Raw genomic sequence first — 16,601 nt, forward strand, 5'->3', positions numbered from 1 at the left:
CAGGGAGTGTGTTTTATAAAATGACATCCCTTGATGTTCTGTAATTATTGTCAATTGAGGAGTTTCATGTGAGACAGCCCAGTTCACAAATCAAACCCAAATCTTTTAAATCTCTAGTTCTGGAAGCCTGATTAAGTACTGAAAATGGAGCAATGTTCCTACAGTTTTGTAGGATGCCACAAACCATCAGAAACAATAAAGATTTTGGAACTTACTGGTAATTCTGCTGATGGAGAATGAGGCAGAAGAGCATGGCTTGTGCTTTCCTGGCTCAGAAGTGCTGGCTGTAGCAAAATGTAATGTTGATACGTGAAGTAGACTGAACTCAGAAAACACATGGCTTAGGAATTAGGTAGTATGTTTGGAATTGGCCAATTTTTCACCCTAACCTTTCCTTAAGCACCGTTTTAATGCCTTCTCTTTTGGCCGCTGAAATTTAGGAGGTTTGTATTAGCACCCTATGGTGGAGGAGGCAGAGGAGGAGGAAAAGGAAGAGAAGGAGTGTCCGTGCCAGGTACACAGCCCTTTTAGTACCCATTACTGATCATTTTGCATGGTGGTTTGACAGGAAGCCAAGTACCTAGCATTTAACCTGGTTAGACGTAAGGCACTAGTGTGAAGGTACATAATTAACAAAATTACCAGCTAAATTCCAGATTCTTTAGTGTTGCTATAAAACCCAGCTCAGAATCCTCTATCAGTCACAGGATACACACTTAAGCCAATAAGAACAGCCAAAAATACTTCCTTACGTTTGTTACTAAATATCTGTCTCCCACCGATGTCAATAACTTTGGTTTGTCTCCTTTCCCCTGCTAGATGCTCCAGAAGAAACCTATCCAGTTCCTTGTAGGTGCTGTGAAACACATGCCCTTGCTCTGCCTGCAGAGCGATTGCTTGTTCTAGCAAACTCAAGTTCCCTTTCGTTTTGTCCAGCTCAATTGAGACTTCTGTGGTTTCTGACAGGCACTCATTGTCATCGTCTTCACTTTCAGGGAAGGGATTCTGAATTCTCTTCTCAAAAGGATCTGGGTGAGACTCCTGGGGTGCTCTTTGCTCTGTTTCTGAGTCACAAAGTGTTTCACAAGGGCCAAATTCTACCTCTTCCTTCTTAATTTCTGGAACTTCCAGGATGCTAGGTTGATTACACTCCACAATATACTTCTGAGTTACATGGGGCTTTACACTAGTTTCTTCTGAGAAATTTGAGGAGCTGTCCCACTCGTTGTCCATAATTTCAGAGTTACTTTCATTTTCCTCAGATGAACTGTATTTTGGGTCAGAAATAACAGTTTTTTCCTTTCCTTCAGCTGAGTTAATCATATAACATTCATCAGTGTCATCGCTTTCTGTTTTTAAGGATTGAATGCCATTATCATTCAGATTTTCTGCCACTGTTTGACTGGGTGCATCTTTTGCCAGTTTTCCCATGTTCATCAAAGTTTTGGCCACGACATCTTGATAGCTGGAGTAGTTATCTTTTCTTTGACTGGAATTTTCTTGCCCACCTGAATGAGGGGTTTCCTCAGATGATTTTGCAGTACTTTCCTCTGCATGAGAAAAACAGCAATAGAAAATTATGTAAGAATAACTGCTTTTTGTACCTTGTAGAAACGATATGAAGATATTTACTTACCAATCACCGTTTCTTTACTCAAAGGTACTCTGAAATGACTGAATTCATTCCAAGACTGTGTTTGAAACGACTGCTTGTAGCATCAGGAAAAGCCCTTCTAAGATTTTATCTACTTTATATTATAGCTCCAAAGTGATATAAGAAATAAATATGTTGCCATTTTTCATGGCTGGTGAAGGCACACATTATTTTAGAACACATACAAATTCATATCTATTCATATAAATATAATGTGCCGTATATAGATAGGTACTATACATATATACACACACAAAATCTCTATAATATATGCATATGTATCTATGTATATATATACACAAGCACACACACAGACACACATTTCAAAATTTCTCTGATCTATTTTCACTTTTCTTCCATTTAAGAGTCCCAAATATTTTCTCCAAATGAGCCCTAATTGCTTTCCCAGTCACCCCACATCCCATGAAAAACTGTGAGGGAAAAAACCTCAGTACTTCACAAAGGGCAAGCTCCTGGTCACCACTGCAATTGTCACATTAAGTGATAGATCAGGTCATGCACAAGCAAACAGAAATGGTTGTTATGTACAGACTTATAAAGGACTTGTTAAAGACACCACTGAAGTGCATCTTGTCTTTATAAACATCTTTCTTCAGAAGAAAAGCAGCAGCCAGCAGGTAACAGAGGCTGCATGCAGGAGAGGTTGTCAGTGTGGAAGACAATACGCCTTTTGTATCTCATTTAATTTTTTATAAACATTTCCTCTGACAAGGACACTCAAAAATACATCTCCATCATCTTCCTTTCTGGTAATTATCTCTCTAAAATCAACACTGGTTTGCCAGGATCAAGTAAATATTGCCATAGTAACTAAAAGCATTTTTGGATGAAGGGAAGAATTTAGTCACAACACTAGCCCCTTCAATAATGCTGATTATAGGGTACATTCTTTTGTTGGGATCTATTCAACATAAACTGAAAAATTTAACATTTTACTTCCTAGAAAGGAGGATGAATAAACAAGCACAGACTATTTCATAAGATGTGCCTGTCCTCTCCTGAATCAGAAGAACTCCAGGTTTAAATAATAAATTAAGCATAGTCTAAAATGCAAATGAAGTTTCTCTCAATAACACAGCGAGCTATTAAGAGAAAGTGTAAAGGGTTATGATAATTTTAAAGTATTATGAACTACAGAAAACAAATAAAAAGCATTTTCAGTGAATACGTCCAATTCATTGAACTATTCTCTCAATCCACTTAACTACCCACATGTGTACAATAATGATTTATAGACATTATACCTAATTATGCATATTTGGGCTGTGTTAGAGTGCCTAACAAAAGCTCTAGAAAGCAACAATTACCTCTGTTGCTTAGCTACATAGTTTAAAATATTCCTATTAAGTGCAGATTATTGTGGAGGGGAAAAGGGGGACAAAAATGCACATGTGCACCACAATGCATTTCACTTTACTGCTGCCAAACTGTTAGCATTTTGGGTCATTTCCAGTTTACATAATTGTTTGGTTCAACTGTTTGTTATATGTTAAAAGAAAATATTGATTAATTCTTATTCTTCTTCATAAAATTGGACTCATGCAGGGAGAGGTGGCCTTGTGCTCTCTGTGCATAAAGTTGTGTTATTAAAAAATGTCTGTAAACCTTAGTGTAACTTTTTAGCAGCTGGTCTAGTACCACACACATTGCAGTATTCTGAATAAAAAAGTCTGCTGTCTTTTCACATCTCAGATAGTAAGAATGATGATTTGGCTCTATAACCAACTTTAGCTAAACGGGTTTTTATTATTTGCTCTTCTGCCATTTGGAAAAAACCAGAATCCCATCAGTGGGTCATTTCAAAAACTAAAAAGTTCTACTTTTAAAAGAAATCTCCCACTCTTCAAAAGAAAAACAAACCAAACAAAACTTGATAATAGTTATAACAGGTCTTTTCCATTATTAATCTGTGCGAAAGACAAAAAATAATGTAAAGGTATGATACCAGATTTTTGCTGCTTAAATAATAATTAAAAATGCCATGTTTAAAAATTTGTTGTTGAACCAGCCTTAATGGTTCAGCTGTTCCAGCTTTGCTTTTCACTTGTACAGGCTGTAAATTTATTTTAAAAGTAATCAAAACTCAGCTTAGTTTACAGTTGCATCAATCCATGAACTGAAGCATTAACTGATTAACAGACAAGAATCATGAGGTCATAATGAAATGAGCAATATTACACTAAGAAATCACAAATAGACCTACATACCCAGACCAGCTGTATGCTTTAGCTGAACTTTGTTTTGTAGCTGGCAAAATTAATGCAAGATAGATAGATTGTGTTATTGACACAAGCAAGCTGGGAGAAATGTCACTGGTATCAAATCTTTTGGAAAGTGGGGTTTTTTATTTTGACTGAAGGGCTAGGCATAAATAGGGCTCCCCTACATTTACGTCAATGGACCTAGCCCAACACTTGCCCCTTTTTTAAAAAAAGAATCACTTAAATATTTTATATTCATACGTATATGGAAAAAGTTCTACTTTTAAACCCATCATATCACTTCCTCTTCAGCAAGTTCTGCAAGCAGTGCAGAGGACAGACACAAGTGAAAGAAAAACACATTACTGAGGGCAGTTCTAGATGGCCAGGAACCAGGCTGAGTCCACTTAAGAAGAAAGTAGCTAATACCTATGTATCTAAAAAAAACCCAACCAAACCACCAAAAAAACCCCAAACCCACCAAAAAAACAACAAAAAAACCCCAATAATCAAAACAAACAAACAAAAAAAAACCCCCAAAACAACAGAACCCCATCCCATACTGGAACTCTTACTCAAACAGCTCCTCTTCTGCTGTTAGGAAACAGAAATCTTCCTTGCAGGCTGGATAGGCACTGGGAGCCATAGAGCTTTTTTCACAATGAGTTTAGGTTAGTAATGCCATCCAAAAGAGAGAGACATTTGGTATCATGTTAATTAATGGTCTGTTTGAAGAGGGAGCTCCCTTCTAGCCTGTCACATTGATGGGATGCAGACCTCTGGAAAAGACTTTTCCTCTAGAAGGCTTACAAGTCACAACTGGCTGAAATCTTTACTGTATAGAAAAGACACAAAGACCTCCCCTGAATTTGGCAGAAACAGGATCTGACTCTTTAATTTGAAAGACAGCCGCCTTCTTCTTCTTCTTCTTCTTCTTCTTCTTCTTCTTCTTCTTCTTCTTCTTCTTCTTCTTCTTCTTCTTCTTCTTCTTCTTCTTCTTCTTCTTCTTCTTCTTCTTCTTCTTCTTCTATGTGTTTTATATTATTCATACGTATAAAATTTGTGGGGTTTATTTTGCTTTTTTTTTGAAGGAAATTCTTTTTAGAGTGGATAAAGATATAAATTTCTATTCTCAGTTCATCATAGAATCACAGAACAGCCCAGGCTAGGGGGGACCTCAATAGATCATCTGGTCCAACATTTTATGGGAAAGGGAGCCTAGATGAGATTATCTAGCACCCTATCTTTCCAAAATATTTGATAAGAAGAAACTGAGTGGAAAATAAAATACCTTTAAACTCCAGTATCAGCCAGCATCTAAGTGGAATATAAGTTCATTCTCTGTTCATATTATCTATGATCACTAATTTCCCAGTGCCAGATCACATCGCTTTTATCTTGGCATTTGCTATCTACTGATGACTCCTCCCTTTAAAAAAAATGCTGAATGTATTCCACTGATATCTTCTCACTTGCCTGATTTATGATTTGTGCAGGACTTCTTAAACAAATATCTGACAGTCAATTTAGTATGATTTTTTTTGTTCATCTTGAATGTTTATAAACATGTATTAGAAAGAAAGAGCAATAAATATGTACTGTAGCTATATCTGTCTCCCCATCTTCTTTCATATTTTCCAGCATACAGGTTGTAGAAGTTTCTATAAATTGTTGTATATGTTTGGCTTAGCAGAGTTGGAATAGCAAGTATGAAAGTGCTGAGTCTAATAATCGTGTTAAACAGAACACACATAGCAGACACACATATGAAATTGCTTTGCTAAATGTTAAAGTCAACAATGTTTTGCTAAGTGGGTTGGGTTTTTTTCTTCCTGAGAGGTCTATATATTCCAGTGAAAATCTGCTCTTCATAAATGTGTTTTTCTCAGTGGTAGGCTTAACCTTGTTTGTTCACAGAGCTAGTGGAGAAACAGATGCTGCTCCATATCTGACCTGCTGCAGTACTTGTGTCTGTACAAATCCTACAAAGCATTTACTATACCCCAGGAGGAGTGATTGTACAAAATAATTGGAAGCATGATGGTTAAACATATACAGAAACACGCCATTCCTACTCTGTTAGAAGTCAAACACATTCTGCGTCCTTTTTGAAAATACTGTTTCGTATCTCCCTTCCCTTGGAATTCAGGTTCAAGCGCAGCCACACTGCACAAATACCTGAAGTTGAGCTGCTTTCGAGGACACTGATCTCTTCCTGTAAATCTGTCCTGTCTTCGTTTTCTTCTTTGCATTCCAAGCTGGGGCTGTAGTGGCGGGGTTTCATTAACAGGGACTTCCTTTTGTTGACGGGAACACCTGATACCTGTTCTTCAGCTTTTCTCTTCTTAGCCATGGAGCATTTGTAGGCACTGCAATGATCAAATGCCAATGATAGAGAAAAAAGTGGGAGAAGTGAGGGGTAAGTTTTTTAAAATATAGCACCGTCCTCTAGTTTAATTCTAAGTATAAAAGTGGGGATTGACAAATTACTAATTCATTTGCAGTTTCATCAAGTTGTGTGTAGTGGATATTTAATTTTAGCTCATGTACTCGAAGTTCATGGCGCAGGCAAGTCCCATTTCTTTTTGCTGCTGCCAAAATCTGGGGGAAGGGGAATGCAGAGGAGGGCAAACCCAAAAAACCCATAACCCAACAACTTTAATTCTAAATAAACATGCTAATCTAAGTTCTGCTCTACAGTAAAACAAATACACCAAGGAAAGAATGAAAAACATTTTAGTCTGGGTTCATAATCCAGAGAAACAGTTAAGGGGAAAAATATAAAACTAGTTATATTTAAACATCTGGAACCTTTGCCTTCATTACCTTTACATTAGTATGGATACCCAAGCACATACTTCGAGTTCAACAGCACAGAACCTGTGTGAAACACGTTGCACCTTCAGAACATTTTGCAGTACAGGTCCCTCTTTCAGTGTCAGTCCCAAGAATTGGTTTCATTTCATTAACTCCAGCCACAAATATTTACTTTCAGCTTTTCCCAGGCCTCTATATAGACTCTGGAAAAAGGCTCCTCCACAGGGTAGTTCAGCCCACTTAAAACTAGATCTGGTAAACAGGGTGAGACACTCCACGAGAAAGGCCTTACCCAGTCTAGATGCCTAACTTTCAGATGATCGACATGAGAAGAGAAGGCAAGAAGAAGCTTTTCAGCAGATTTGATATAATTCTTTGAGCTCCTATAGGATCCACATATTGGTCTGCGTATTAATTATCTTCTACAAATATTTAGCAAAACCTTTGCCACCATGCCTCTGATCTGTATGGCACATACATGTTCCATCATATGACACCTCACTAAAGAGGCCTGACCCTTCAACCTTCTTTTTAAAATAACTTTTTGTGTGAGTGATTTGGGATGATTTCATTGTTCTTTCACACACTGTATTCCAAGAAATTTATGTAGTAACAATACTAGGGCTCATATTATATCTGTCATAGATGAAAAAAATACATATATGAATCTGTGTAATCCACTCAATGTTTTCTCGACCTTAGGCACACTGAGGGTGCATTACAAATCTACATGACGGCCTTAGGTGTTGGATTTTGCATTTGGCTCACTGATGCAGCTGCAAGATTTGCAAAAAATCCATGTATGCAGAGAACTCCTATTGATTACACATATTACAAGCTCGACAGCATAAATTAATCCTTCCAAGGTATTTTATTTGCACTAAATTGGCTCAGGTTCCAATTGTCTTGGATGAAAGCATATGACTAACTTGAGCTTTTTGTTAAAAAAAAAAATACCCCTTTTTGGCTAAGCACCTTTTTGGCAATCCATCATTGCAAACATGAAGGACATGGAAATATGAAGATCTGTGTTTTAGGGGGAATGTTAAAATTCTACCATATGCATCCTAAACACAGTGGATATTCTTGATCTTCTGAAAGCTAAAATGCTATGGGCATCAGGAATACTGGATGCTAAGCACCTGCTGTAGCTGAATATATTATGGCTTTTCTGTTATATGTTATTTCTCTGCTTATAAATAGAGGATAAGGTGAATATCACATTAAAGGTCAGAATCACAATGGTATAAGCATCCCCTTGGAAATGATGCCCATATAACAGATATTAGGGATGGATGTAGTGTGGACAAATATGCATAATTTATTTCTAAGACAATACAATCAAGAGTTTCTTAATTCATATTTGTGAACATCAGTTCATACCATTCATGTTGTTTCATGAAAATTGAATAAATGACAAATGTTTGAAAACCCTTCACACACAATTGTTTGTATAAACCAAAACCTTCACTAGGTTTGCTTTTGATCTTTCTTATTTATTTGTCAAGCTTCAAGTTTGCCTCCAGTAGTTACTGTGGGAGTGTTTAGGGCAGGATGAATTTCCAGTTTAATTCCACTTTGAGGAAGATACAGCTGCTTCTTACACAAGCATAATTAATAGATTTTTAAAACAGAAGATCCAATTAGATCATCTAGTATGCCCTCCTGTGCAACACAGGTCACAGAACTTCATCTAGCTCTTCAGCTTTTGTAATTTGTCTGACTATTGTGCATCTTCCAGTCAAGTAAGGAAAAACATGGCAAGCTGGTAAGTTGATTGCTGTATTCTTGCTCACTAAGTACAATCTTTCTCTAGTAACATAATGTTGTAAGACCATCACTGTTGGCTGGCATAACAACTATCAAACACATTGGGTTTTCACCACAACTGTGAAAGACAGTCAAACTCAGATGTTACCAGACCACAGTCAAGACCAGTGTGGGAGTACTGCTGCCACCTGCCACCTGCAGATCTGCTCTGGGAAGTGGGAGCACAAGAATCCCACTCTACTGCAACCACCAGAGTCTACAGCAGTAAGTCAAAAGCTGCTGGATCAATGTCTGGACAGGAGGCCCACCGTTCTGCCTGGAAGCACGGTGCTCATGTTAGAGAATTTATCCTCTATGAAAGACTGAAGCATTTGCTCGTCCTTATCATGTCTTTTTCCATACACAAGTGGCCACTGACCCAGATTTCCTCTACGTTCCTATCATTTTAAAGTAAGTGAATACATGACATTCAATTTTAAGTAAAATCATTCCTGACATTACCACTCCTATTACAGGAAAATGACAAAATGCAGTTGTTGCGTTTTTCCTAGGAAGTGCAAATTGCTCTCCAAAGGCCCAGAAGAGATTTTTCAGCTCCAGCAGAATATACTCTTGCTTTTGCTGGCAACTTTTTAAGCTGCTGGTTTTGAATTTTAACTGGAATTTATTAGTTTGCAAGGGTCAGTTTAAAGATCTACCATGTACCAGCAATTCCCCTTCTTTTCTACCTTACAGTGCTTAAAATTAAAAATGAAAATTAAACCAGAAAAACAGCTTCACAAGTGGTAGTTTTTTCAAGTCCTTACAGATGATTTGTTAAGTATTTGATAACAGACATTAGGAATTTAACTGCTATGAAAAAAAATATTTATGTCTTTGTAACATTCATGGCATGTCGGTTTCACCTTTGTCTCTAAAAGTTTCTATTTCTCTCTTTTGTACATTCACACATACACACACATGTAGGTTAGCACAGATTTGTCAAGCTGTAGTCTGTCAAATGGTAAACCTATAATTTATCTTCTCTATTACTCATCTCTTAAATTCAACATCTAATAGTTTTGTTGCTATTTATCAATGGCCTGCTTGTTGTCATGGAACACTGATTCAGCTGTCAAGGTTATTTGGTAATCTGAGGCTCATAAAACAGGAGAAAATGTTATTATTATGAGCCCAAAGCCAATACATGTTTTGGGTTTTTTTCCCCCAATTTAACTGTACTTAAATTTTATTATTAATAAATTATTTTAGTACTATCTATAAGGAGCAGATTTTTTATTATTCTTTTTTTTTAGTTAATGACTCAGTAACCAAAACCAGTCTTGTGTCAGTTATCATAGTGTGAGCCAAGACATTAAAATCCAAGACATGTAAGGCTTTGTTGCATGTGCTAAAAAACCCCTAACCATGGTAAATCTTTCATGTGTATTTAGTACGTAAATTATTTGGGGGGGAATTTACTGGGTCTTTCCTTTATATCTGCTCAGAATATATCTTGCAGACACTGGTAGTATACAGGCAGAACAGTGCACTGACTCCTCATCATAAAGCAGTGCCTCACAAGAGAGGTTTTAAGCAGTCCTAACCACATACAGTTTTCCTACTGCTAAAAATTGTCATGCTCATCTTTTTGTGTAATTGATTCATTTAAGTGATGTGTTTGTCAAGCCTTTAACCCAACCTTTAACCACTTTGTAGCCAGCAAGGTTGTTTTGTTGTTTATCTGCTGGCAAGAATTCCAGATCTCTGGGGACTTTTTTATTCTTATTCACAGCAGCCTGCAGTTTGGTAAAGCATGACAACAGAGTAAAGAATTGCCATAGTGGGCAAAACCAGGGGTGTGTTCAGCCTGACGACTGATGTTTACTGCCTGTAACGGATGCCATGCAAAATTATGAGAGCACACTGCATCTCATGTACACTCCTTAGCTTCAAGACAGAAAATGAATGTCTGTCTCTGAATATCAAGGCACTTACATTTATTGCCTAACACTATTTAAGGAGCCCACTCCTCACGTGGGTTTGTGCAAGAACAATTAGTGCAACATTTCCGTTGTTCTGAAAGTTCTTAGCCTGAATTGACTTTTGACTGTACTACAAAAGTATTAGATTATTGAATTACAGTTAAAGGGGACATCATCTGATCTACAGAACCATTTAACTTCAGATCAGTAGTTGCAAGGAGAAGGTTAACCTAAGTACTCCTTAATCATATTCTTTAGGCCTTGATCAGGTTTTGCTGACAAACTTGCAGTTGCCCTACAACACTATGGAAGTCAAATACTACTTTTTCCTTACAGGAGGGAAAAGCTGGCATTTGAAAATTCAGGGACACTTGCCACTCACAGGTGAATCAGTAGCTTACAAATGTCTGTCATGATTGGGCTTTCTTCTAAGAATTTTAAGACCATACTGAATCAGAGGTACCTAAAAGGAACAGAAATTCTGAATGATTCCCCATCTTAGTCCTCTTCTATGTCAGCTTGTTCTCTAAGAAACAAATGAGCTGGATTCTGTTTAACCATCTAGCACAATGGCTTCTAAAGGTTTAGGCTATAGCTGAAAGTATCTGATACCCCCAAATCACACAAAAATCCTGAGCTCCTCATAAGCTGATGATGAACAGGAGAAATTACTAGCACTGGATTAAAAAAGGGGATGATCTGCTCCTAGTATGGATCACATGTCAGAAATGACATTGATGTTATTATTTACATCAGCCATGAATGCTGGAGGTTCATGAAAGGAGCTGGAATGCCAGAGTCCAAAGAAAGTAAGTTGGTAAGTCTGATCACTGCAGTTGAAAACCCAAATGAGTGCTATTAATTACAGCCACTTCAGATGGACAACAGTGGTTGGAGAGGAAGGGGGAGAGTAACTATGAACTCAATTGTTTGTCTTCAGGTTAAGACAGATTTATGTTCCATTTCCTTACCTAACCCTCTTTGTTTGCAAAGACTGTATGTAAATTTTATAGTAGAAGTAGGAGTGATAGAGTTCTCAACTCAGATTGCTCTGAAAGTGAGGACAGAAAGCTGGTAGTAACACGCTGTCTTTTCATAGCCAGAACTTGAAGTCTCCACAGAAAGACTGAAAATCCACATTCAGTCAGGTCTGTGAAGAACTACTCAGCATCCAAGGATTTAGGTGGTGTTTCCAATGCAGTGAATTTACTTACTGAATATGAAAGAATTCACATATTCTAACTACATACAAAGACAAATCCTAGATTCAGAAAGCTAAATAGAAGCTATTTTTAAGATACGGATATTGTTCACAGAGACAGAAGAATGTTTTCTAAAAGGAAGAAGGTAAATTGCATCACTTCAGATCATGGATACTGGAATATAGTCTACAAGCATTATGCCTTTGGAAAAATGACAACTAAGCAGTAATTCTGTTTACTGTATTCTGTTCTAAAGTCTGTATATGTACTAGATGCAAAGCTAAGTCAAAAGACATAAAATGACATGTATATAAAATAATCTATTTATTTTTTTTAAGGAAGATACTTGATGAGATGCTTTTCATCAGTGAGAATGGCAGTTCAAGACAAGGTTCTAATGACTTCCCCCCTTCTCTGTACCCCTCAACTTAACAATACCTTCTATCTTGTCTGCTGTATGGACTACATACATTCTTATGATTTCTACAGCACTGCATTCTGATGCTCCATCCTGCAAGGTACTTCCCATTTCCAGACTTTCTACTCAGTGGGATATGAAAGTATGCCTACAGATGTTTTTTAAGTCCATGAATTTCTCCCTGAAGAGTGGAACATGCTGGAGCATGAGTAAAATGAAATGACAATTATACCTGCCTAAAAAAAGTAAAAGTGAGAAAGATCTGTGAATTGTCAAGTTTGGGAAAATTGCACATGTTCAGAAACAACTGCTTGCTTTACAAGTTATAGGTGGCAACACACTGATAGCCGAAGAACTCCAAGGAGTAAGACACTGCGACTGAGAAAATTGTAACCAAGAGCTGAGCTACAGTTCATTGGCAGTCTAAGATTAAGTTACACCAGGAAAAGTTTTATTTCTAATTCTTTTAAATAATTCTTAACATTATTGAAATATATTTAAAATTAAAACTTATGGCTTTATGTGAAAATATTTTAAAAGACATTTATTAACAGAACCCTGATGTGAGTTTTTGCAGCTGAAATTTTGGAGGCTAGTCTTGGGAGTCCTCACCACTGACAAGAAGGTAAACATGTATTTGCCCTGATTGCTAATCTGGAGTCAGAGTTATTGACAGTAATGTTTTATTGTATTTTATAAAGTAAACTGGGCCACAGTTACTTTTAGATAATCTATAACATTTGGACTCCATGACTGAATGTGTTGTATTTCACTGATTCAGCCTGGGTGATGAAAAATAATCCAGAAAAGAGTTCCACCTGGGAATTCCTGAAAAAGTATTTGGGAGAGAATTCATAAGGTAAAAGTAATTTCCTTCAATCAACATTTGTAAACATTAAAATTATAAGAACTTCAAACAATGAAATGTATTGAAAAAAATTGCTCATCATTTAAACCTGGTGAATTGGCTGTAATAGAAGCTCAGAACTAGCATGACTAACTCCAACGATAATTAAAGAAAATCTGACTGTTTCTCATTTTTATAGTCACACACAAGACAAAAAATACATTTCACCCCTTCCTAACAAACTTGTACACTTGGCTTACAAGTTGCATCTGTGAAAGTGACAGAGGCTTTTCCTGTGCACCATAACAACCATGCCAGAGTTAAAGGGACTTCTACAGATAGGAAACTTCACTGCCACACACAGGCAAAGCTCTTTTTCCAAAATGCCATAGTTGTGAGAAGTTCAGTCCAAGGCTGAACCAAGATGAAAGGAATGCACATGAGGTATAGATGGAAAGGAAGATAAAAGGGAAATTCATATTTATGAACACTAATATAGAGCAAAATGAACTCAGTAACTTGGGGGTATTACAGTGTCTGTCTGTGTACACAAATGAAAGGTTTAGCTAGGAGAAAAGGAACCGTACGGGACAGACAATAATGTGGAGATAATACAGTATCATAACTGAAAGGTGGCTGGGGCATGATATTAAAAGATATATTTTATTTTAAAAGGACAGAAGAAAAGCAAAGGAACTGCCATCGCCTTGCTGGTGGAAGAGGATTTATTAGCCCCCATAAGAAGAGGCTGGGGAGAAATGGGTAATGGTGTTGAGTCATTATGTACTGAGCTTGGAGATGTTTCAGACAGTAAACTAAATGTTATAGGCCACCTGACCAAAAAGAACAACTGGACTGTGAAATGATTGAGCAAATGAAAAGAAGCACGTAAAAAGAGTGGAGCAATGGTAAGTCAGCAATAACATAGGAAAAAGCATGCAGTTATGGTGAAATTTACCCATGCCTCAAGCTGACTATGTTGCCTGAGGCTAAAGGACAATGATTTTAAGCTGCAATAGGCTCATGATATAGCATTTTTTTAAATCTCTTTTTCTTTTTTTTATTTTTTTTTTTTTTTTTTTTTTTTTTTTTTTTTTTTTTTTTTAGCTCTAGTTTGCTATTTTAGCAGGGTTCTCCCCGCAGGTACAACAAAGCAGAGAAGGAAAGCAGATATTTAAAAATTCTTCTCTGGTTTTCTTGTTTTTAGTTTACAAGCTTGTAGGATCATCAGGATATTTCGATCATATAAAAAACAAGGCACAGAAACCCTCTAATTGAAATACTATGTTAATGAAATGGATGACTTCATGATGTCATTCTGTAGCTCATAGATCAAGAACTGTATATGGCTAGAATTGTATATTTGAACCCTTTTCTAACAGGTAAGATTTTATTGTGTGGACTTCAAGGAGTTCTTAAACTCAGTGATATGAATGAACAGCCAAGATCTGGGCCAAATCCAGCCTCCCTAGCCTCTTTTTCATTTACACAATCTGTCCAGGTTCAGTAGGTCAGTAAATTCCAGTGGGACAGAAGCCAAGAATTTGGCTTAGAATGGATTAAGTTTCTAGGCAAATCCACATATCATCCACACAACCTTTGCATTGAGAAAGCCTTGCATGTGTGTGGTCAGCCTGCTAACGCCAGTAGATGTTTAAATAAGAAGCATACTGGTAACTACAGTCTGGTTTGAGATGTAAAGAAGATAAGGTTTTGTTTGGGTTTTTTTTTTGTTGTTGTTTGGTTTTTTGGTTTTTTTTTGACAACGTAGCAGGAGGTCCCATGGCTGCATTCTTTTCCTTTCCTTGCTATCTTCAGGCTGTCCACAGTCTGTTTCAGCTTGCTTTTGCTTGGCTGAATCCACCCTTGACATCAGTCAGACAGAGCAATTCAGCCAGCCATAATATTTAACTCATGATTGATATACATGAGGCAGAAGTCACCGGTTGGCATAATGCTTGTGGTCATCTACAGAGAAAAGATCTGCCATAACAGGAAACAACCATTTGGGGCTATAATGGTCGAACACATTCTGTCACACAGCAGAAGGCATAAAGGCATATGCAACTCTAAATTCATGTGTAGGTCTGGGAGGATAACATTTACTGTGTGCTGATGAACACAGAAGTTGTGATGGGGAAGACAACAAGTCTTGTAATATATTAAATAATGTACAAGTTTTAGTTCAAGGCAAGGAGCATTCTAACATGCAACAAGCTCTCAGGTAGAAAAAAACTGCAAATAACTATCTGCCAGTCTAGCAGCCACATTTAAAGTGATGTGTATTTGACATATATTATAAAAATAAATATTACAGAAAAGAATACTTTGAAACTAATTAATCATTTTTAAAATATATTAAATGGAGTCTCTAATTGGAAAAATTGTAAAATCACAATAAAATAAAATAACAAAGAGAAAAGAGACACTAAGACTGCAGATGTTGGCTAGAAATGAACATAGTAGATGTTGAGAGGCCTGTAATATGCTAGAAACTTATCTAATACATTTGTTATTGAAGAAAGCTATAAAAGTCATCTATAAAGCAAATGCACATAAAGTATCAACTAAGCAAGCTAAAATGGAAATCCGAACATTAAATACTACTGCTAAATGTTCTAAATAAATCCAGGAGGAAAAGGCAAAGGTCACAGTGCATAGATTAAAAGGTCTTAATGTCTACAGGAATTAGGCAAATGATTCATTGTAATTAACAACTCCAACCACAAGTGTCTCAAAAGGATCATGAGATACAGTTCCTATTTCAACCATCTTAGTGGTTATTCAGAACAATTCACTAAATAGTTAAGCTAAATAAGTGTCAACCTCAGGGTTATCCGCAAAATGTTAGTCATTACTTGTGGTCATCCAGAACTATATGGTATTATTTCTCTTCACAGAAGCAATGACAATGTTTTAAGAGTGGAGGTTCTTATTTCCTTTTATAATCTCCCTCAAAGAATGAGATTTTAATGGAAAAAAAATGTTTTATTTTTTGTTCTCCATATGCAAGTTCCAAACTCTTAATGCAGGCCTTAACCCACTCAGATAAATGTTCAAAAATTGAAAACTTGAGGTGGAAAAGGTTTGAATTTCTTCCTGTGTTTGTTTCTTGTTTACTGTTTTAACAGTACTGAAAGAACAACCAATTTCTGAGGTATGAAAGCATATGGGAGTACAAAAAAGGTAAAAAGCCTAAGGTCCATCAATTCATCAGAGCTCTAGGAAAGGGAAAGATGAGTTGAGGTGAGGCGAGGCAAGGCGAGGCGAGAGAGAGGAGAGGAGAGGAGAGGAGAGGAGAGGAGAGGAGAGGAGAGGAGAGGAGAGGAGAGGAGAGGAGAGGAGAGGAGAGGAGAGGAGAGGAGAGGAGAGGAGAGGAGAGGAGAGGAGAGGAGAGGAGAGGAGAGGAGAGGAGAGGAGAGGAGAGGAGAGGAGAGGAGAGGAGAGGAGAGGAGAGGAGAGGAGAGGAGAGGAGAGGAGAGGAGAGGAGAGGAGAGGCAGAGCAAAAGGAGAGAAAGAATGGCAGCACTGCAGGTTTCACAGTTTGATGGCTAACTAGAGGGAGACTGGAAGATGAAGGAGGAAATAAGGGAGGAACTTAGACATGACAGACCTATAAATTTGATTGCCATTACAATTTACATTTATGCTTGGTTTATTAGCTATTATGAGAATGGTTGACATACAGGATGTAATAATAAGGATAG

General features: G+C 37.1%; 1 protein-coding gene across 3 annotated transcripts in view; it reads right to left on the bottom strand.

Annotated features, from left to right (window-relative positions):
- The window catches only part of ST18 (ST18 C2H2C-type zinc finger transcription factor), a 101,318-nt gene that overhangs the window by 45,010 nt on the left and 39,707 nt on the right, over nucleotides 1-16,601 (bottom strand). For all 3 annotated transcript variants that reach the window (XR_005827121.1, XM_040588425.1, XM_040588426.1), the window contains exons 5-6: nucleotides 6,055-6,245; nucleotides 753-1,550 (exon numbers count right to left, since the gene is read on the bottom strand). Coding sequence is in view for 2 of the 3 variants with exons in the window: in XM_040588425.1 (XP_040444359.1) it covers nucleotides 753-1,550; nucleotides 6,055-6,245 (989 nt within the window). In the remaining variant the exon portion in view is untranslated. The remainder of the gene's footprint in view (nucleotides 1-752; nucleotides 1,551-6,054; nucleotides 6,246-16,601) is intronic.

This window comes from Falco naumanni, chromosome 3, assembly GCF_017639655.2.
Source record: "Falco naumanni isolate bFalNau1 chromosome 3, bFalNau1.pat, whole genome shotgun sequence".
Classification (NCBI taxonomy): Eukaryota; Metazoa; Chordata; class Aves; order Falconiformes; family Falconidae; genus Falco; species Falco naumanni.